At 32.6% G+C, this 24,103-nt stretch overlaps 1 protein-coding gene across 1 annotated transcript; it reads left to right on the top strand.

Annotated features, from left to right (window-relative positions):
* The first annotated feature begins 1,281 nt into the window (after nucleotides 1-1,281).
* Nucleotides 1,282-22,189, top strand: LOC130802380 (peptidyl-prolyl cis-trans isomerase CYP59-like). The gene is made up of 14 exons (XM_057666360.1): nucleotides 1,282-1,576; nucleotides 3,014-3,118; nucleotides 3,506-3,623; nucleotides 3,709-3,759; nucleotides 11,446-11,537; nucleotides 11,644-11,743; nucleotides 13,074-13,196; nucleotides 13,566-13,643; nucleotides 14,483-14,529; nucleotides 14,607-14,662; nucleotides 17,382-17,422; nucleotides 18,433-18,529; nucleotides 21,010-21,148; nucleotides 21,246-22,189. The coding sequence occupies exons 1-14, from the start codon at nucleotides 1,479-1,481 to the stop codon at nucleotides 21,832-21,834; spliced, it is 1,734 nt and encodes a 577-aa protein (XP_057522343.1). The 5' UTR covers nucleotides 1,282-1,478; the 3' UTR covers nucleotides 21,835-22,189.
* The last annotated feature ends 1,914 nt before the right edge of the window (nucleotides 22,190-24,103 follow it).

The raw sequence follows: 24,103 nt of genomic DNA, 5'->3' as shown, positions 1-24,103 counted from the left end.
AGCTTAAAACTCAGGCCATCACATGGAATTTCCATTTTTTTTTAATACTTTTTTCCTATAATTCTCTATCTTACATTTTCATTAAAATTTTCCTATAAAACTCCTATCTGATGTTATCATTATTACTCCTTTCTATTCATTTTATATATTCCATTTGATCCTTTACCATTTTTAGGTGATAAAATAGGACCACGTGTGAAAAAAAAAAATTATTTTTGAATTTTAATAAGGTAAGATGAGCTTAATATAATGGTGTAAAAAAGTTAAATAAAAGTAATTAGTAAAGTTAACATATAAAAATTTTAGTCATCACGCATGAAATATTCGACATGAACTAAATTTTTATAATCAAATGCATATAACTTTGTAAAGCAAAGGGAACATAATTAAGAAAGGATGTCAAGTGTTTCGAAAAGTTTTTCACAAAAGAAGTGAGCTCTTGAGTTTGAATATTGCTGAAAACTATTTAAATGTTTCCCCTAAATTTTCAAGTTCAAACTTAAAGAACTTTGGAAGAAGAATTTGAAATTCCCAATTTGAAGGTTTTGTTCGAGTTCTCTAACCCTAATTTCGTTCATTTGCCTAACCCTTTGCAATTGAGTGTGATCTTATGAACATTGAACTCTCTCCCTAAAAAAGATTGCAAAATTCACATTTGTAGTACATACACGCTAAATTAGGTTTTGATTCTGACACTCTTACCTCTGTCACCCTTGGTGTATGCAATTATATTTCCTTCTCTTATCTGTACTACTTCACTGTAGCTTCCAAATGAAATTGATGATGAACCAGGAAAATAATCCATTGCTCAAGAAAATTGAAATGATTTCATTGTAAAAATCAATTTAGTTTTTGGGCAAAAATAACTATTGTTTGAATTTTGGGGGGGAAAAGATGAGATTATCTGTTGCAATAAATGTGAATGGATGGGTAATTTTGGTTTTCATATAGCCTATAATTGAAATAAACAAAAAGTAATTTGTTGTAAATAATTTCACATTTGAATTATTTTTGAATAATCTAACCTTTTGCTCTTAATTTGCGATTAGAATAACCTTTTATTTTATAAATAATATAACCTTTGTTCATAATTTGCTATAAATATACATAAAAAAAATTCAAATTTGAAATTGTTTATACTTAATAATTAGAAAATTAAATTATTAATCCAATTTTTTAATTTTCTTTAGGTAATATTTGACAACATAAAATTCATTTGAAAATATAAAATTTAATTTTGATATTCAAATTTAAGAATTGTAAATGATTCTTATATAATATGAATTTGCAAATTTTAATCAAATTTTAAATTGTTAGTGACCCAATTTTAAATTTTCAAATTCAAAATTTATTAAACATAATATTCAATCCAATTAGAGAGGAGTTTGATACTTAACCCCATTTCGGAGGTCCATTTCTGTAATTATTTTTCAAGTATCCAGGTCCTCAAGGAGTAGAGAGCTTGGCCAAACACAACAATGTCTGTAATGGTGGTTACGAGCTTGGGCGAATTCGTTATAGACCTCTTTACCGATCGTTGTCCCCTTACCTGCAAGAACTTTTTGAAACTATGCAAGTATGTTGCTCTATTTTTCCATCTTTCTTTTTTTTGGTCGCATGATTTCAGTCTTGTATGAAAATTTCTTGAATTGCTACTACTCATGCCGGAAGCCCTATTTGTTACATAGAGAATTTGAATGTTTGATGTGGAATTGATTTCAATTCCTTTAATTTCGATTTTATAAATTGATTTTTAAACTTTCAAATTTGAATCCCTAGTTTGGTGAATACATAGATTCCTAATTCCATCATTTTACATCCGATTTCCAAAGGGATTAGAACCATGATTTGCACCGAAATGCTGCCTTTCATCCCTCTATGCTACCGAAACCTTCATGATATTAATTTTATCGCCCCTTTTGCCAGCATGAAAGATTCTTCTTCCACCGAGTTTGGAACTTAGCTCTCCGGTAATGTCAATAGCAGTTAGTGGTTGCTAGAGGAGAGATAAACCGAGGACGGTGACTCAAAAAAGAGGAGAAAGAATGAGAGTTGTAACTCAATTGGCCGATAACCGTGAAACACGGCTAAGGATTCCGTGGTCATGGTGCAGAGACCATGAAATAAATGCGAGGCTGTTTCTTTACATAATGACAGCTTTGTAACGAATTTTGAGCTTACCGTTTTGTTACGTAGTTATTGATTTAAAATCATAAAAGTGTAAGTTGTAACATGTATTAGGTTCCAAAAAGTCTATTATAACCTTTATATTAAATATATGTTGTAGAAACTTGAATTAGTTTGATAAAATGGATAATTTCAAGTGAACAATTCACATTTCGAAGTTCACGAACGAGTCACAACACCGTGATGTCTCAGAGTCTGCGATATTGCTGCCGTTATCACAATTGCAATGACATTCACAATTTTTTTTTCTATGCCAGAAGATATTGGAGGAGAGATTAAAGGGTGAAATAGATCAAACTAGTTTATGGAAGTGTGAGAGAGAATGAGTGGGATGACCTGATATCCTGAATAATGGATGGGTAATGTAGCTGCAAATAACAACAAATTAGTATTTGTCATTGTCAAACTCAGTCCAACTCTTTACTAGTCACACAAGGAATTCAGTCTTTTCCAAAATTGCAAGTGTAAATCAGCCTAACAGCCAATTGTACGTGGAAATAAAATCAGAGTTCTCAAACAGGGCATAAAGTCAGAGTTCCTAGACAAGGCTTAAAATCTATTGTCTAAAAGGATTTTTATTTGTAGTGGTATGAAAATTAAGTTTTGATAAATTGGCTGTTGTATTATATGTGGTTAAGATGTTGGATTTTAGGATCAAGAATTTGTTAAGACGAAGTGGTTTAGTTTGTTTGATGACATCTTTTTAAACACTTTTAGTCAGAAAACTTAGCCTTACTTAAGAGTGGATTAAATAAAAGTGGAAGTACACTTTTTAGTAAAGTCTTGTGTAGAAATTCATTCGGTTGCTTTGTGTTTATATTTGCAGGATCAAATACTACAATGGATGTTTATTTCACACAGTGCAAAAGGATTTCACAGCTCAAACTGGTGATCCAACTGGCACGGGAAGTGGTGGCGACTCTATTTACAAGTAAGTATTATCAAATCAAGTAACTATTCTTATGGCATGTAAGTACATGCTTTTTTTATTGCTCTTCTTTGGGCTAGAAGTATTGTTAGGGGTTAAGGATTCCACCCCCTAGTTGTTTACCATTAGAATTTAGATCAGCTTCTAATTGGACAAAACACGTAATATTTTTCCAAATGTATTGTCATGGTAACTTATTGCAGTGAAAAAAGAGGAAATTGTTGTGGGTCACTCGAATTTCTTTGGATTTCCAAAATCTGCTTTCCATAATGTTGTGAGCTATCATTTTTCTAGTGCATCCTTTGACATATGTGTGATACTCAAACATATAGTAAATTAGCTTATTTTATCTATTCATGAGTTGACTTCAATCTTAATTTTTTTCTCTAGATTTCTATATGGTGATCAAGCTCGATTCTTCAATGATGAGATTTTCCCTGACGTAAATCACTCAAAGATGGGTACTGTGGCCATGGCTAGTGCTGGGGAGAACCTGAATGCATCCCAGGTATATGCGTACCAACAGGAACTCTAGTTACTGTTTTCAGAATTCAACGTTACATAAATGTTCTTTTGTTCTTATTCTCCCCCAGTTTTACATAACATTACGGGATGATCTGGACTATCTTGACGAGAAGCATACAGTAAGTGGATTTCCTTACAATTTTCTTGTTCGTTGATGCTTTTTGTGCTCTTTCCCTTATGAGAATCATATGTGCAGTGAACTGGCAATATATTAGTTGCGACCTTGATCTAGAGTCACTGTCACTTGACAATCTTGATACTTTCTTTAAGAGAAAAAACATTATGGAACTTAACACTGATAGGTGTTTACCCATTATTTGAAGCAAATAAACAATCAAAAACAATTAATTGTATAGTAATTCATATTATTGTTCTAGACAATGCTTTGAAAGTACTCAATTCTAGTTGTGTTTGATGACTTGTTTACCTAAAGGTTTTAAATAATGACTTGTGTGTTAAAAGTATTATAAAAGATCATTGAAACAAACCCCTCATCATGTTCATTTAATCTTCAAAATTAAATAAAACCCTATGTAGGTTTTATGAGATAATTACAATAAATGTGAATGACACATACTTTATTGAATCTAAGCATAGGTGGGATTCCATGTGGGGTCAACTATTCCATAATGTTTGATGATCACCCTTAGACTTGAGAAGTTTTCTCGTTCTAGTTTGGCAAAAAAATTTGAAAAAGTACAAGGCATCTCCAGAATAGAAAAGTACAAGGTCAAGTTTTAGTGAGAACCAAGCTTATATGAGAACCCTCCGATAAAAATGTGTTACTTTTTCGTAGAAAAGGTGTTACTTTTGCACAAGAAAAGTTACTTTTGTTTTTAAAAAAATCTGATACTTTTTAGCAAAAAAGTGTTACTTTTAGGAAAAAAAATATAAATACAAAGTAACACGTTTTTTTCTAAAAGTAAACACCTTTTTATGTCAAAAGTAGTCCATTTAAGTTGTATTTACTCTAGTTTTAAAAGTCATCGAGTGACTAAATTTTTTCTTAAACCATGTGTTAGCAACCAAAAAAATCGTATGAGTGTAAAACTTAAAATGGACTCTCGTTGTGCATTTCTAAATCCATAACCAAAACACCCATAGATGTTTTTGTAGCCACCGTGACACCCCTACGTGTCCATTCAAATCACTTTCGATATAGAGCTTCTCCTTTATTCGTATGTTTTGCACCATATCATTGAGATCCTCCCAAAATTCCTTTTTAATAAATTCCACTACACCCACTTGCGGTGCATAAACACTTATGCCGTTCCTCTTTATTGTACAATTTCTACTCTTATAATTTTATCATTCTTTTGGCATACCTTAACTACATCCTTATATGTTTGTTTATTCATATTAACACCAACTCCATATCAATTCATCTTGTCTTGAGAATCACTATTTATATTCTTGCCTTTTACCTACTATCGTCTTGACCCTATCTCTAACCCATTTTGCTCTTGTAGACAAAATGTCAAATTTCCATATTTTCATGATATCTACTAGCTCTAAAACCAGAATGTCAAGCTATCAATGTTTTAAAATCTCAATCTTAACCTAAGACCATGTGTTTTCCATAACCTCTTATGCTTAAACCTTATGTGCCCTTGCTCATTTGACGCCACACTTAGAACGTGTGATGCGTCGTTTCTAGACGACGTCGTAGTATAAGTTACCTACTCTTGCTCATTTGACGCCACACTTGGGCAATGTGGTGCTTTGCTTTCTAGACGACCACCAACAATCTTTGCATATTTATCATTACATCGCTGAGTAAGGACACCCCCATGTGAATTAATTTTCATTCATGATCATAGGATGTTTCTAGGTTTTACTGAACCTGTTGTCACTAACCTAGCACTCATCCTTTTCCTTTATCCGGGCTTATTATGGTTAATAAGTGTCAAACACTCACACGTAGAGTTCTAATAAAGTAGTGAAATAAGTAAAGTAGCATTTTTACTACAAGAGAAAAAGAATTAAGTACTCCCTTTGACCCTAAGATTTTGCAACTATTGCTTTTTGGGCACTGACAGTCTTAATTTGTACTCCTTCCATTTCTTTTCAAACGTTCTATTTGCTTTTTGAGTACTATTCATCAACCACTTTTAATTTGTAATTTATTCTTAATCTATAAATTAAAGCATAGTCAAATGGGATTTTGTTTGATTCATCTCAACATAAGTTGTATTAATATCTATTTTTTATAATTTTTAATTATGTACAGTTAGAGATATTAAAGATTAAATTAGTGCATTAGCAAACGTGCAAAAAGCAAATGGGACATTTGAAAAGAAACGGAGGAGTATTTTATTATGTTTAATTAAAGATATTAACAATTGAATTTGCGCGTTGGATTGTGAAAAAAGTAATAGAAAAATCTTAGGGACAGAGGGAGTAATAGAGAGCAGTCAAATAAGAAAAATGGTGCAAGTGAAGAAAGGAGGAAGTTTTTCAATTTCCGATTTTTTTTAGTTATGCGCCTCGGCTGAGGCACATGGTACTACGCTTTGCTTGAGTATGAAAAACATTTCTTTTATGGTCCGATGCCCCAAATACACTTATCAAAACTAAGGCCAGCAAGCATTGATATTCTACCAGATTAGGATTAAAATAACAAGGATTATGTTGTATACCTCCAAGAGCACCTACTTGAAGGACCTTACGTAAATTCAAATTACAATTACTAATAAATAGGAATAAGAATGCAAGGGAAAGAGCTTGAAATTTTGAATCATTCTTCTATTACATAACATTCACTCCAAAGAGAATACACAAATGAAACTAAAGAAAGCATCGAAGACTGACGAGAGTTAGGCATACCTCCATTTTGCACCAACCAGATCATACTCAATTGTAGGCATGGTCTTATTCTTAAAATACTAAACTTGTTTAAGCTAGGCAACTAAGCCTAAACTAAAAAGAGATATATTCTAATGTTGTTTCTATTGTGATGGATCTGTTGTGTGCTAGGAGGATATTTCTATAGCTCTATTTTTTAGAGACATTTTCCTGAGTTGATCCTGGAATTTCCCTCTTGATTCAAATTTATAACCTCTTCTTGCTGCCATCAAGTCTTGCTTTTATCACTGTAACAGAAGCGACAATCTCGATACATAATTAACATTAATGATAATATTTGCAATAACAATGCGGAAGTCTCAAAGTACCAATTTGCTAAAAGCTTTTAAAAACTAAAAGCTTTATGACAAACGATAAATATTAAATCTGAGAAGGCAAATGAAAATACATGTCGTTTGTTCCAAAAATACATAATAATTATAACTAAATACGTCAAGATCATCAAACATCAAGTGAAAACAAAATGCAGCTAAGTCCTCGATAGCATAAATAATTGGTAGCTGCGGCCCGGATCGGAATCTGAAACTAAATCCTGCAACATGCTGTCATCCATAATACGGATGATAACCGATTGAATCGGTCAGCCCTATTCAGCTCAAAATACGGAAATAATACACTACATTTACAAAATAAGAATTAGAGTACGAACTTATAATTAATTGACATCACTGTATACTTTTACCTTATTCTTTTACTGTTTCACATTTTTAAGTCATTAAGATACCATTTTCAACCATGGCAGAAGTACGTTACTGCTACTTATACAATTCGATAATATTAATACTTAAGCAAGTTCAGTTGGTTAATACTCATAATCGTACCATGCCTCATAGCATCAACAATAATCAAGTTTATCACTGATCAACAAGCACAACAATATGACACCTGATATATGTAAGGGTCTAGCTAGATTAGGGCCGAAACCCTACATCTAATTGTGGTGGGAGTCGTCACCCCTCCAATACAATTATGGTCGATTTTCTATAGGATAGGTAGCTAACCCCCTGTCTTACACTGCATTTTACATGCCGGCTAACACGGGCGCCGGGATTGTACATGCCGGTCTATGGTTCGACATTACCTTACTATCAGGGTCATTCAATCAATACTCAGATAATTTCACACAAACACATCACATAATTTTTATTACTACATGTTGACTTTAACTTTGATCAACTTAGATGGTAACTTTCTTTATTTAAGATTTTACCTTTATGCCCTTCTATGTTCACTACTAAAGTTTTACACATTAAACTTTATTTAGAACTTTATTTTTAATATATCATTTGCTAATTAAATTTACACTAATAACTTAATATTCTATTAATAGTTTCCAAATTAATATTTTTCACAAGTAGCCGTTAAATTTTATTTCTCTTGAAATAAGTTTCCATAATCAACATTTTTAACTTTAAAACAAATAAATATTTTATTCTTTTCACAAAACAAATATTATACTTATGAATCAAGTAAAAGTATATTCTTTGGATAAATTTCCAAAATTCAACAAATTCACCAAAAATCAATATTTTAAGTTGAAAAACAAGTAAAACTTATTAAGTTCACAAAAATCCATATTTTAATGATAAAACAAATAGAACTTATAAGTTTACGAAATCAATATCTCTAGTTATAAAACAAATAACATTTTATAAGTTCACCAAAAGCATTACTTCTAGTTATAAAACATGTAAAACTTATATTTTCACACAAATCAATAATTCTTGTTATAAAACCAGTAAAAACATTGTTCTTTTAATATTTTCATAAAATCAAAATTTGACACATAAATGCAACTTTATTAAATAAAAAAACTACTTTTACCTTTTTACATAAATTTTGGTCAAATAGTCAACTAAGGAATATTTGGTACACACTAGTCATTTAATATCACAAAAGTTACTTTTATAAAAAAAATCTCATATATTCAAGGAAACACTTAACTTATAAAAATTTCTCAAAAATTTCTTTTTAACTTATTATTTATTATTATAGAAAAAAATGCTTGTAATAAATTAAAATAGTAAATAAAACCTTTTTTTTTTTTATGATAGTTGCCAAATGGCCTATGATTATTTTTAGACCTTTTCACTATAAAAAACTTAATTTAATTTATCATAATAAATTCTAAATTTAAATAATTCACATAATCACTAAAATAAAAACTTTTACACAATAAATAGAAACTTTATATAACTTTAAAGATAAGTTTTAATATTAAAATAAAGTATAATGTCAATAATTTTAACATAACCATACTTAGTAAAAGTATGTTCGTAAAATAGCACACAACTTTATAAACTATTTTAGAGGCAAATATAAACATATTAACAAAAATTCTAACATAAAAAAAATTCTTAAATATAATAGCATTTCTAATGTAACACATAAAAATTATACTTAATATCACTAATATTGAAAAAGACGATGCATTAAAGTTCGAACAATGTGTTTCAAACTCCAATATTGCCAAGATCGAGTGTATGAAGTTTTAGTGACAAACAAATTACGCTATCAATGATATCGACGTTTGTAGGAGAAAATAAAGCAATAAAATGACACAAAGATTTAACGAGGTTCACCCAACTAAGGCTACGTCCTCCGGTGTGTAGTATCTCTTATAATATCAAAAGGAGTTCAAAGAACTCTCAAATATGGAGAATTACAATAGAGAAGAGATATAGACTAGTGTTTGGCTTGAGGTGTATTTTGTGGATGTCCCTTTTGATGAATGAGAGCTCTCTATTTATAGGAGAGATCATACTAAGTAACATTAAGTACATTAAAGCTACGATTAAATGATAATGAAACATCTCTAAGTACATGAAGAGTCATAAAACAACATTCTAGAGTATCAGAGACTTCGCTCGACCAAAACAGAGGTTCGCTCGGTCGAGTGACTTGGTCGAGCGGCCCTTCAGAAGGCTTCTGACAGTATTGCTCGACTTGCATGGTAGAGCATCTTGATTCAACCTTTCCACTTCTTCATTAAGTCCCATAACTCTCACACTTCATTACCTTATTAATCCATACTTAATCACCATCATAAATCAATCATCAAAATTTAACTTAATACACCCACATTAACACATTCATGGGATTCCATCCCAAAGGTAACACATGAATGCACCTTATCAAATGTGCACTCAAGTCACACCAATCACAACAAATATGATATTTTTCACCAACTTTCTAAACATGTTTAAAAATTCATTAAACAACATACTAACAATATTTTTAGCATAACATACTTAGTATGAACAAAATCATAAATTCATTAACCAATTTCCCTAATTAATCATGCCCCATATATTTCATACTTTGCATATTATAAAGTAAATATAATGTAAAATTTCCACATAAAAAATAGGGTAAGAAATTATACCATACTACCACCAAGGATTAATACTAAATACTAATTAGGAAAATGGATAGTGTAATCCTCCAAGCTCCAATACTCCAAGCCCAAAACTCCAAAATGATGATCTTCAAGTACCCAAAATTATACCAACTATGCTTCTTCTTCTTGATTTTCTTCAACTAATTAATTTTAGGAAATTAGTATATGATATAATGAAGTGAAATTAGGAGCAAATGGAAGAAAAGTAGATGACTTAATTCCTTAATATTACATAACTAGAATGATATATTTTAGATGAGTTTTGTTTTAAGTTTGCAAGGTTGAATGTTAGGAAAATAGCTAGTATATAAAGAAGATATTTATGGGACAAGATCTTATAATATTTGGATAAAAAAAATAAAAAAATCATGGCTCCATATCTTACCCATAACCATCCAACATGATGGTAAGGATGAAGTTTGATTTCTTTTCAAACTTACTTTACATATGTAAGTAATTAAGTAATAAAAAAATATAGGTAGGTTTTGATTAATTAGTTTTAGGTAGTTAGGATTAGTTTAGGTGTAAAAACAAGCTTAAAAGTGTAATTAAAAGTATTATAATTATACTAGTTGTAAAATAGTTGAAGTCAAAGTGTTAAAGTCGTTAAAATAATTGTTAACGGAATTAATTAGGAATTAAGCATCTAAAACGTAAAGCTTTAGTAAACCATAAGTTAATTATATAATTTTGAAATTTTCGAAGCATATAAATTAGTAATTAAAACTTTTGGGCTCAAAAAGAATATTTTAGAAATATAAAATTTCGAGTTGGAAATAATTTAAAGAACTCCGACATGTATTGAAATTTTAAGGGATAAAATTGGATATAAGAATTAAATCTCGAGGAATAAAATTATATATGATGACTAAATTAAATTGGAGTTAAGGATTATGAATTAAGATTTTATCGGAAAAATAAAATTAATCGGGTGATTAAAGGAAAATTTTGAGTCTGTTACAATCACAATCTTGCAACTGCAACTTTGTAACTGTCATTCAGGTTTTTGTTTCTAGCTCTTAGTCAATATTCATGATAAACGTTTTGGACCTTAACTACGAATCAGCCCAAAAATACGTCCCTAGGATGCCCTAATAGCATTTAGAATGACCTTTTATTAAATTTATCATCGGTGCAACAATAATATTCCTGAAGCTCATTACTGCCTCTGTTCCCTTGAATATGCAACAATCAACATTTGCACAATTATTAAGGAATTGGTCGGGTCAATTAAATTGTGTGAATAAGATCAAAAGTGAGAGAATATGTGAGGATAAAAATTAAAGAAAGTGGTGGGGACATCACTCAGAGTTGGAATAATGCGAAGTGTAATGGGTGGACCTAAAAAGAAATATTGGCAAACTCATGGAAACAAGTATTTTTGTACTACTCAGAAATGGTCACATAATCAGAAGTTGAAAAAAAAATTTTACACAAAGGAAACTTGGAAACATCTAATTAAAAATGTATATAGTTGATGTATGATGTATATGATTGATGTATAACGATCTTACATGATTAAGACTTGATTATGGATTAGGTTTTTGGAGAGGTTGCAGAAGGTCATGAAACATTGACAAGAATAAATGAAGCTTATGCGGATGACAAAGGGAGACCTTTTAAGAATATAAGGTTATCATCTGTACATTTATATTATCATTTATATTGGGTTTGCTCTGCTAAAGCACCTCATATCTATGTTTCTATGTGTTTTCTAATGTCAAATTTATTTCAACAGAATAAAGCACACTTATGTTCTTGACGATCCTTTTGAAGACCCTCCACAGCTGGCTGATTTGATACCTGGTTCTTCTCCTGAAGGAAAACCGAAAGATGAGGTTAGTCTTTTTCATCATAAGATTATTGTCCTTTACTTTTTTTCTTGTGTTGCCTTTATTAAATTTATACATCTGTCTGAGCAAAAGGAGCCGTGTTTTTATGGTATTATTGTCTTTGTTTTGCTTATGGTTGCATGTGATAATGCTTCAAGGAGAGTAATGTGGCTAAACCACTCGAAATGTTTGCGCTATAAGTTATGCTTTCTGGTAATTCACACTCTGGTCTTTTGCCTATTCTCGAGATTCCATGTCCAGTTTTGTAAGTTGCTCAAAGGCCATAATTTTCACAGTAGCCTGAGTGACATAGATGGGACTTGGAAGTGATGTGATGAACTGAATTAGGCATTTTAATGTGAGTATAAGAAAATACAGAAAATCTGAAAGAATATGAAAATGGCAGGAAATGGTATACTGATGGCGGTAGTTAGAAGATAGTCACAAGCAATCGAGAGGCTTGTTCTTTCACGAGTTGTGAAACTCAATACAAATTTCTGATGCCGTTTTCTCCTTTACCTATTTTTTTATTTTTGAACTGTTTGATAGCAACTTTTAGTTACCAGTTCTGACACCATTGTCAGTTCAGTTACACTTAATTCTGATCTAAAGTTTCTGTTATATTCCCTTCGATAATCATTCTTTTCTATAATATTTGCTTTCTTCATGTGCCTTTCTTTACTTGATTCATTTCTATCAATCTTCTCAAACAAAAAATGTAACTATTTTCATTGCATCCCAACTCCTAAGTCTAAACCTTGGATGCCTGCAGCAGCAGCTTCCCTCTCCAATCTCGATGAACTTGATTAATATTTGTCAAAGTTGAAGACATGATAGGCTAGTGAATTGGTGATTTCAAGTTTATGCTTTGAAGCAGATATTTACTCCTAAGAAGAAGAGAAGTTATTGGAAGTTATGGAATATATTTTTTCTACTTTCATATATTTTAGGATGAACATTATTAAAATCTTCATTTTGATATCTGTCTTTTGCAGAATTAGTTCTTAGATCATTTGTTAGCTAGGATACCCAAGCCAGCTGTTTTACATTAATATTGTGTTCCACGTCAAGTTATTGTAGATCTGAAATTATGATGTCTGACAATTGACTCTTTCATTCACGCAATTTGTGCTAACCTTCCTCCTAATTGCTAGGGTTCCAGTTTTTAGAACTACCTTTGCTGAAGATAAACTCTTTTTTTCTTCCGTTTTTAATGTTCATTATGGTTCCCGAATGCAATATCTTGTGTTGTTACCTGCTTTATGGTTTACCCCTTTCATATTGATTTAGATAATATTCTGCAATTATATTTGTTTCATTTTTGGCCCCTGCATAGGTTGATGATGATGTGAGGCTTGAAGATGATTGGGTACCTATGGATGAACAAATAGATCCAGAAGACTTGGTGGAAGTTATTCGCACAAAAGAAGCACACTCCAGGGCTGTTGTTCTTGAAAGTGTATGTATACTTCAACATTTCTTGCTCTTATTGATTAAACCATATGTAGGGGCTGTACAATTAAGACTGGACTAGAAGCCAATAATTCTGGTCCAGTTAATGGTCTGATTTTTTGGGTTTGACTTTGACCAGTTGCATTTTGTTTTCTTTTGGCCGTGAGCATACTGTCATTTATGACAAAATCTGTCTAGACTATATAAGAGCAGAACATTCTCTTCTGGTCTAGACTGAACTGAACTGTCCTAGTTTGCAGCGTGTCCACCCAATCCATTGTGAACCGGTTTCAGTTTGGCTCTGGTCCAATGCATACTGCTATGATTTAACACAAAGATAAAACTAAGATGCGTGTACATCTCCATTCTGCAACAGATTGGTGACATTCCGGATGCTGATGTGAAACCTCCTGAGAATGTGTTGTTTGTATGTAAGCTTAATCCCGTTACTGAGGTGAGTATCTAATCTTTCCCTTTAGATATATTTGCTTCCTGGGAAGAACAACCCCAGTAAAATAGTGAAGTAGAGAGCAGCCCAGTTCATTATGAAATCTGATTCTGCTGAAATTGTGCATTAGAATTTAGCACTAATTGGGGCCTGTAGATGAGAAACTGTGATTGTAATTGACAGTGTCATGGTACAAAGCCGCAAAATCTGCGTGTTGTTATGTATGCTAGGTTACTCATGGGTTGTGATGTGGCAAATTAGAGTATTCCACTATAGCTGTCTGATTCAAGGGATTGTAATTTTTAAAACACATGATACGCAGTGAGCTAGGCCAGTGACTGAAGGTTATACTTTCAAATATACTTATCAACAACTTATTTTATTTATTGGTGATGAAGAGGGAGGTTGCAGATATTTGTAGTTACAACGTCAAAGTTCAAATTTCATGGCTTTAATCTGCTTAACATATTTAATTGATTGTAATGATTTGACACATGTTTCAGTTTTTTATGCAATAAGTATCTTTGCGTAGATGGAATCCTTTGTTAAGTAGTCTGAATACTCGCATAACCTTGAATTTTGTGATATGAAAATGACATCCCAACACCGGGAGGTCAAAGAGTCTTATAGGCCTGATCTTAGTTATACCTTAGTCAAGGTCACAAAATCATTTTTTTAGATATTAAAAAGTTTTATAGCGTTTCTTTATTTTTAGATGTACTGTGTGCTTGTGAGATTTTCTTTGGAGGTGGAATTAAATGGTTCAGTTCTCACATGATTCTAGACATGTTAAATGTTAATAGCTTTGATTATTTGCATTAACTTTGGTGTTAAATTTTATGCAGGATGAAGATCTGCATACAATATTCTCTCGCTTTGGGACTGTCACTTCGTGAGTGCATTTATAATTTACTCCAGCAATGATTATCAATTAATATGATCGTATTCTAAGTGGTGATTTGTTCTTAGGGCCGAGGTTATCCGGGATTACAAGACTGGTGATAGCTTGTGCTATGCTTTCATTGGTTAGTAGAATGTCATTAATTGTATATGCTACTATCATGTATTTGTATATTTTTTGCTATAAAATGCTAAGAAAACTAAGGTGTTTAGTTGGCATCTATGGAATGAATCGAATTCAGTCCAATGCTTTCTGGGTTTTTAAGATTCTATCTCTACACCAAGCTATTGAATCATAAACTTACTCCTCCCCTAAAGACTAAGGCTCCATACCCGGACATGATTCAAACCCCAGATAGAGATAGGAGAGGGGAGGAAAGAGAGAGAAATGATACTGCATATATTAATGTTCTGCTGCTGTACCATTTCTCTCTTTGGCAAGAATAAAGAAGTATCAAATACACATGGAGTTAGATAAGATGCATATCTGGATGAGTGGATATCGTCTATGGGATAGAGTTCGAAATGAAAATGAAAAGGTCTCAACTTCGCTGATATTGAAGACAATGAGAGATTACCATAGATATTGGTTCAGGCGTGTGCACAGATGATCGAAAAATAGTGTCTTTTATTTAGCTAGTCAAATAGCTCATAATATATTGAACCTATTCAACTATGTATAAATTTCCAGTACATAACATAGCCAAACAACTTGATATGTAGCATATTTCTGTAAACATGTTTTGCTTCCACTAAATGCAAGGCCAGCACTGGGTTCCTTATCAATGCTATGAACAAGTCAGCTCCTAGGTTAAATACATAACCAGATGTGCCTTTGCATACCCCTTTGTTCTTGATGTTTTTGATTAACGGAAATGTATTTGAATGACTACGTAAAAAACCCTCATTCTCTAACCACTGAGAAAATGCTTACTGTTGGCATGCAATTTGTATATGGTTTCTCTATAACCAATTAATCAGTAGATTGGATATTAGATAAATAGTGTAAGGCCTAGGTGATCTCAGCTAGCCTCCTTACCATTGAACTTCCATAATTGATACTTAAAAAAGCCTTTAAGTTCCCTTGTTCCATGTGAATCTTCGTAGAACATAGCTTTGGAGATGCTCTTAACAATATTAAGATTGATGAAAGCTTTCGATAAGCTCACATCCATTATCTGTTCAAAACTCAAATTCGATATCCGCCATAACACCACCAAAATCAGTAAGTAAGGCAATTCTCATATTTTATTCGATATCCCAGATCACATCTCTTGGTAGTAAGAGTCCAGCTACCATGTTAAAAAAAATTAAATTATGAGAAATGGCTTTACTTACTGAATTCCTTAAACCATCACCATAAATAAAATCTTGGGTCCGGAAATTGTTGACAGGACCAGAATTTCTGCCCAGTTTTATTTGCTGTACCTTGACTTCCAAGGCGGACCTCATCTAAATTTTTTAAGGTCTTCAGGAAAATTCATAGAAGTCTATTATTCCAGGATCCCTATCCTAGGTTTTTTTGTGTGTCTGTTCTTTCATTCAGAAGCAGTGACGGAAAGCTACAATACGTTTACAGATCACTCCTCTTTTCCAAGGTGAAAAAATATCCTTGAATCTCTTTAGTAGTGCTCCAGAGTCCGGCCATCATTTGCAGCCAATACATGAACAGTAGATTAGAAATCACAGAGTTATCTAAAATCTAAGACCACCGCTGTTTAGCCTCTGCCCTCTATCCAATTCTGAAATTTAAAGAGATGTTGCACTTAAGCTCCTATTTTTTACATGTGCAATGGCATTGAACGGACCTTCCACTTCCTTTCCAACCTCTTATGTATATCTAGGTTTTTGTCATGCTTTACCAAACATTCAGCCTCTTCATCATCTCTTGGTTAAACATGGATACTTTCATATCTTCCATCCACTTCATGTTATGCAAACTCAAATAGATGTTCAGTTACTGCAATGCAGTAGAAAAGTTAACAGTGTGAACAGAGAGCAATTTATTAGAATGCAGAAGATGATGATATGGAAAAGTAGAATGCAGAACTAGAGAGAACACCAATCACCATCTCCACATCAGTTACGATACGTGGGAAGTAGGAACTAAATTCCATTAGTTTCATGGGTATTTTGTCAACCGCACAGGCTCTTGACTACTTGGTTTATTGAGATTGTTGGATAATGAAGAATAGAGTGATATATACATGCATATAACTGTAGAAGTATTTTAACCATTTCTACATGAAGTTATCAGTCAGATAAGGGTTTCGATCTGTGTTAAAAGTTGACTTTCTTTAGATTTTGAACTTTGGTATTAAAATGCACAAAATGTAATCGCTTACATAAAAACCTTTTTTTTTTTTTTTTTCCTTTGCTTTCTTCAGGTTTCTTATAGCATTCCCATGGTTATATTATTCAAATAAATATTTGCTTCCTTCTGGATATGGTTAACATGTCCTGATGTCCATACTTTTTCCAAATTTTTTTCATGGAAATTGGAATGCGTATCTAACTGTTCACCTACAGTCATGCTTTTTCCTCTCTACATTTTCAGTCTCTTAATTATTGAAGAAAATGTACATGCTAACTCGAACATGGGGCAATCAGATTGTTATGTAAAGATCAGCTTAAACAATTTTTTGTTTTTCATTTATTCATTACTTTCAACCAGTGTAATATAATGTGCGTGCTAATTCTCTTTTAAATTAGCGGCCCAAAAAATTGTCCAAAACGGACCATAATTTGCGTTTTTCGATTCGCAATTTGTGATTCGCGAGGAGATTAAAGAATCTGATACTGCTTGTAACTGTCATTACTTACAATTATTTTTTGTCTGAACAGAATTCGAGGATAAGGATGCTTGCGAACGAGCTTACTTCAAGGTCTGTCCTGCAAGAAGAAACATGTTCCATTTCCCGATTCTCTTAATTTTCTGTGATGCTTGCAGCTCTTTTGAAGTGCTAGTTTCCTGGTGTCCATGTTTGTCAAAAGGGTATACCTGGGTATTGTATACTCATGGGCAGAAATTTCACTAGTCGCTTCTCAATTCTTACCCTCACAAATCATATAGGTAGAGACTAGAGATAGATCAATGTCAGAGTTTAACTTTTCATCCCCATTTCATTTAATTTTTATGCGTCTCACTTGTTTGAAATTTTAATAATATTAAACCAAATTACTTCATGTATCTGGCAATTGATTTATTACTCCAAAACTAAGTTTTGAATTTTTGGTCAAATTTACACTAGGGTAATGTTGTACTTTCAGAATATCGATTTGTGAGGTGAACTCTGGGGTTATATTTGGCAGAAAGGTGGATTTATGATTTTCGAAGTGCTTTTCTTTGGTAAAACAGAACATTTGTTTCTCTAGTGAATGATATTGAAAAATTAGCAGTCTAGGAGTAAAAGTGTAAACCTATCTGAACAAACTTGTGAATCACACCCCTTTATGAAGCTGTAGCTCTCATCCAATGGAAGTTTTCCTCATTGAGATTTGCCTTCCATTTATTTCTGATATTCGCCCAAAGTTTCATAGGGTGTGCACCCTAATACCTGGAAGAGGGGAAATAAAGGGAAAAGGGAAAAATTGAATGACTCTTGGAGTTTCCTTTAGTTGGAAATCATATGGGAGAAAGCTAAATTCTTAGCGTCACTATGGGCTAAAGCAAATGGTTTTTTTGAGCACGCTACTCTTAATGATCTTTGTAGGAGTAAGTGGGAAATTGTAATGTAGATTTAGATGCTCTCAATTGGGATTTCTCATCCCTAATCTGTCTTTTTGACAGTTTTCCCCATTATATAATTTTTCTTTATAAAAAAAAAAAGAGTGGCTTGCAGTCATAATTTGAGCGTGGTAGGATTTATGTGACATTTCTATTGTGTTGCTGCAGATGGACAATGCATTGATTGATGACAGGAGGATACATGTTGATTTTAGTCAGAGTGTTTCAAAGCTATGGAATCAATTTAGGCGCAAGGGAACCCAAGGTATAAAAAACATACTTCTTTGCGTTTATTTGAGATATCTTGAACTTACTTATACTTTACATGTGATGTTTTGATTTAATACTTTTTGTTTCCTTTTTCTGATTTTTTCCTCATAGAAGGGTATATTGTTAGTGAGTTCAGAAGTAGACCATACCCCAGCCTTATTAGCCCTTATAGACAAAGTTATTAGAATCAAGATTCTACTGGGAGTCGTTTAGGGAGATAGAATCGAATCGTAAAATTATACGGTCCTACAAATAAACTTGTATATGCTAAAATATTTAGTGGCTAGTATAATTGTTCATTTCAAAAGTTTAAACCTCTGAACTCAAGTTTTGTTTGACTTATTTGACATATACAACTTATTTTTCCTCATAGAAGGGTATATTTTGCAAAAACGATCTAACAATCAAATGCAATATCAATAAAAACTTCTACTGTTTTTAAATTAAGACTATGGATTTTTGAAATATATGTGTATGTAAAAGAAATTAGTTAAAGTTAGTAGATACAAAAAATTAATAATAATTGACTAAATTTAGTGGTCCGGATTGTTAGATCGTTGAATCATGGAATCGTGTTATGATTCTACCTCAAAAATTTGTTTCACTAAGAATCGTAAGATTCTACCAAGACTGCAATTCTACCTACGATCCAAATCGCTCGCTTGCTTTTGAATCATAAATTTGTAGAATCTTAGATTGGAATCGCGATTTTAATAAATATGCTTACAAATCCTCCATCTGTCAAAACTAAAATTCTTTTTAATTTGAAAATAAGGCATAGTTAGTAGTTAGTAGTTAGTAGTTACTATGACTTCCTATGTTTTAAAAGACTGTATTGTGTTACCCTACTCTCAATACCTCTCTAAATAAGTGAATATATTTTATAATGTAGCACAGGCTGCATTGTAGGTTATTGGCCTCTATATAAGTATATCGTCTGTTGAAATGTGCCAATAAAACTCTCACTCAGATTCTTGCTATCACATTTCACACACAACAATAAAATGCTGGAAAGTTTGTGGACATATTCAGGAAGGCTTTTTTGGAAAAATTTCTTTTACAGTTAAAAATTTTCATTTCCCCTGATTGTGCCATAATCTGAGACATAGCAGGCTGCAATGCCACTTTGGAAATTGTGCTACCATTGTCATTACATTATTATTGTGTTTGAATGATAGTTCCATGGAAAAACTATTCTAAGTCTGCCATTAACTTAACCATGTGACCTGTCAGTTTTGCATTTGATATGTGCAAAGGGAAGGCTACACTACAACAATACCAAAGCCTTAATCCCAACAACATGAACCAAAACAAATCAGCATAGAGAGATTCAATCACTTAATTACCTATTTGACTGTGCTACTTCAAACGTGGAGGAAACATGAGAAAATTTAGCATATCTGTGTCAGTCATCATATTGGTAATTGGGTTAAATTATCCCACACTTTTGGAGTCTGAATAAGATAATGTTAAGTAGAGGATAAAGAATAGCGATTCCCAAGGGAGGAGAGAAACTAATTTATTGTTGTACTTGCATACAGTTTGTTATGAATATCAGTGTGAGAAGCAAGATTTCCAGTTTGGCTACATTGCTTTGTGTGACATGAGATAGCAGTGGACTCTACATTTTTTGTGATAGAATTATCTAAATAAGTTCTTCATGATGGATTTTTCATCAATTCACAATCAAATCTACCTATGGTATTAATTCTAGGTTTAGCAAGCATATACAAGCTAACATTGGGATCTTACATACTCTATTTTTTTGTTCACATATGCTATATCATCACCAAGTATCACCAGTAAAATACTTCTATAATAGTCTTGTTTTCTCTCTTCTCCCTACCCCCCCCCCCCCCCCCCCCCCCTCCCTTCTCTCTGTCTCTCTGTCTCTCACACAGTTCTGCTATAGCTCACTAGATCTTGCTTCTCTGAATTTTGAAACCTGTACAAATCAGCTAAAGTTGTTGAATATGTTGGCAGCATTCTGATAATTGGTTATTAATTTAATTGCATGTGGATGTTTTATTCCATTGCCTATCAGTGATACTCGGTTTTCCTCTAGCTCAGATAACTTATCCCAGTTTATACCATGAGATCTGGTCGTAAAGACATCTTAGGGGACCAACTAATTAAGAAATAATATACCTGTTACATAATGATGATGATTGATCCTTTTCAATACTAGATGGAGTAAAGCTGTATTCAGAACTCCTGTAGCTGACTATTTGGTTGTAAGTATTGACTTTTGAACTGATGTATTTTTTGTTGCCACATGCAAAGTCTTGATTTCTTTCTTAGAAGTTATATATGGTCAGTGAAGTCACCTGAGATGCTTTAATTCTGTAATTTTTTATCTTGGTTACAGTTTGTTTGTTTTTCCACAATTTTTAATAATGCTAGTGTTTACTGTCTAGCCTTATGAGCTTGTTAAAATTGGTAACTTTCTCAAGTGCCTCATTTCTCTCTTTGTAGGAAGAGGATGCTTCAAATGTGGTGCACTAGATCATATTGCAAAAGATTGCTCCGCGGATTTTCTTCCTATGTCTGCTCCACATCAGAAGTATGTTCTTAAAGATGATAATAAACAGCATGGAGGAGATAAAGATGCAAGGTTGCTGATCAGACTATGACTTCTCTTTTAACACCCTCTTATTTCAAGGGCTGCTCTTTGTTATTGTAAGTCTTACAAGTGCTTGCAATTTGTGCAGCTATGAGATGGTGTTTGATGAAGATGGTGGATGCCCACCTAGTAAGAAGCACAGAGATTACGAGCAACATGATAGGAAAAGACACAAATCTGAAAGGAATAGCTATGAGGATAAAAAAGCCCGAATTCATGGGAACAGAGACTTGAAGGACAATTACAGGGACCGGCATCGTAAAAATGATGACCATGATGGACGTAATGGCAGGAGCGACGAGAGAGAGAGGGTGAGACGGGATAGTCGTGTAAGGGATGGGCGGAGGAGAGAGAGTGGGTATGGTGACAGAAGTGAGGGGGAACACCGAAAGAACACTGTTGAGATTGAAAGATCAGACAAGAGAGACAGGTCAAGTAGTAAGACAGATGTGGAAACTGATGGTGATAGAAGTAAACAGGATGAGAGAAGCCGAACCAAGGATTATGATGATTACCATGGTGAGAAGAGACGTAATGAAAGAAATGAAGGAAGCCGTAGGAGAGATTCAGAGGTTGGCGTACCAAGAAGCAGAAGGGATGAGCAGAATTATGATAGAAGCTCAAGAGAGCGTTCTCGCCATGGCACTGATGAGAGGCGAATGTATGACAGGAGGTGACTTAAGGTGATTACCTGAGCATAGATGTACTGATTTTCTACTTAAGGTTATACTTCATCATGCCCGTTGTATTCTATGCCGAGCAAGAAAAGGAAAACTATTGAAACTCGAGTTGTGAAATTGTCAGTGTTGAAAAAGACCATTTTCCGCATATTGATGGAAATGAAAATGAATAATCAAGAGGATCAAGAAAATCAAACTAATGTCATTGTGTTTTGGTGAATGTAATAGGATCGGATCTTTGTATGAAATTGTAATCTAAGAATGAATTAGTTAGATGTTTGCATTGCTTTTATCTTACTATATGAATTTGTATTCGTAAATTGTATCCCAACACTGCCCTTTTAAGCCCGCTTCACTCTTTCGCCGCCACCAAATATGGTCTCCATTGGTTGTGGTGCCTATGGTTTTATTCTAGGTGCATGGCAATCCGCGAATTGCTTCGGGAAAAAAAAAGATCTTATTGTTGGCTTAGGCGCAACCGCAGTGATACAAGCCAGGCCTTCATTCATGATGATTGTATTACCTGCATTTGTGGTGGTTAATTTTAAAGCTTTCAATGATCTTTCTAGCGGCAGTATGTGCCTAGACTTCCCAGAGGAATGGGGATTATTTTACGCACTGTTCATCCGACATGTAAAAGCTATAGCATGTCATTTATACATAATAGTGAAACTCGCGAAGAATGGAAGTTATTGACACGGGAACTCTTTTAAGCGTTCTAGTTGGCGGCACAACCTTCAGACAAATTGCTAACATGATTGGGGAACATGTTGGTAATTTAGATCCCGTAGGTACCAGCACAACATCTTGTATTCATAGATCTGCGCCCCTACTTTTACACAATTGGATACTAAATTGTCTATTTTAATTAATATCATATTTATGTTGTTCTATCCAATCTTAATCCATATCTTTATGATTTTTCAATCTTTTTTTTTAATTTGATATTGTGTGAATGCAATTAAAAGACGTTATATTTGCTTGTGAAAATCGCTGACAATGTGTTATTGTGTTCGCATGTTAGGCACTTTTGTGTGGGTCAATCCACATCATGATGATTAACTTGAGGCATTGTAATAGCGTCTTTATAGGCTGTTTAGGAAAATGGATGAACTCGCCTAGCAATGGAACATCGGGTTCCATGGAGACGAATGGCAAGGGCTCTTTGGATGGAGGTGGAGTACACTTGGGTGAACGGATGGTGGACTTAGGTGCAATGAGCTCCTCGCCGCGTTTGATAGGCGGTGCGACGAATTGTGTAATTGATTAGAGTAGAGCCCATTGTAAAATCCATAATATTTTAAAAAAATAAATAATCAAATAAAATATATAATTAATGATTTAAAATAAAGAAAATTAAATTAAAAAAATATAAATTTGTTAAAAACACTAAGTTACACGTTTTAAGAAAATAAAAAAAACATAAATTTGTTAAAAAAAATAACTAAGTTCCACGTCTTTTTTTAAAAAAAGAAAATTAATTTTAATAACTAAAAATAAAAAAAAGAAATTTAATTTTAATAAAATAAAAATAAAAAAATGAATAAAAAAATAAATAATAAGAAAACCAATTTCATGAGAAAATAAATAATAAGAAACGAATTTCACTTAATGTTTGTTACTAACTTCCTTCCCACTCCCTAATAATAATATAACTTTCTTGTTCCTCCACTCCTTCCCACTCTTCCCATCTAATTCTATTAATTACCACATTTTACAACTATAAATTAAATTATTTTACTCTAACTCATTCATTACTTTCATTTTTCTTTCTTCTTCTTCCTATTCATTTTCTCTGATCAAACATTTATTTTTCTTTACATCTATTATCATTTTTGTTTTCTCCTCTATAGTATTTTTCCATCTTTAGACATTTTCTATCTATAAATTACAAACAATTATACTTTAGACGTCAAGTTCGTAAATGAAAGTTGATAAGAGCGTACATTTATATTCTATGGTTATTTCACAAGGTATTCTCAATGTTCTTCCAATAGGAATTTTCCCTTTAGTATTATATAATAAGTGATAATTAATGTGTTTAATTGGAATGTGTGATTTTATATGATATTATACTTTATATTTTTAACTCAAATTATATTTACAACAATTTTGTTATATGTTTAATTTATAATATTATTTTGATAAAATTTATATTATTATTATTCATTTGATAACGATTTAAAAATATGGTTGAATTTGAAAGAGAAATATTTTATGATATTAATTGTTATAGCCACCAATTGATATTAAAATGGTGATTTGG

This window comes from Amaranthus tricolor, chromosome 16 (assembly GCF_026212465.1).
Source record: "Amaranthus tricolor cultivar Red isolate AtriRed21 chromosome 16, ASM2621246v1, whole genome shotgun sequence".
NCBI lineage: Eukaryota > Viridiplantae > Streptophyta > Magnoliopsida > Caryophyllales > Amaranthaceae > Amaranthus > Amaranthus tricolor.
The sequence above is the reverse complement of the archived record's forward strand: the minus strand, read 5'-3'. Positions and strand labels throughout refer to the sequence as shown.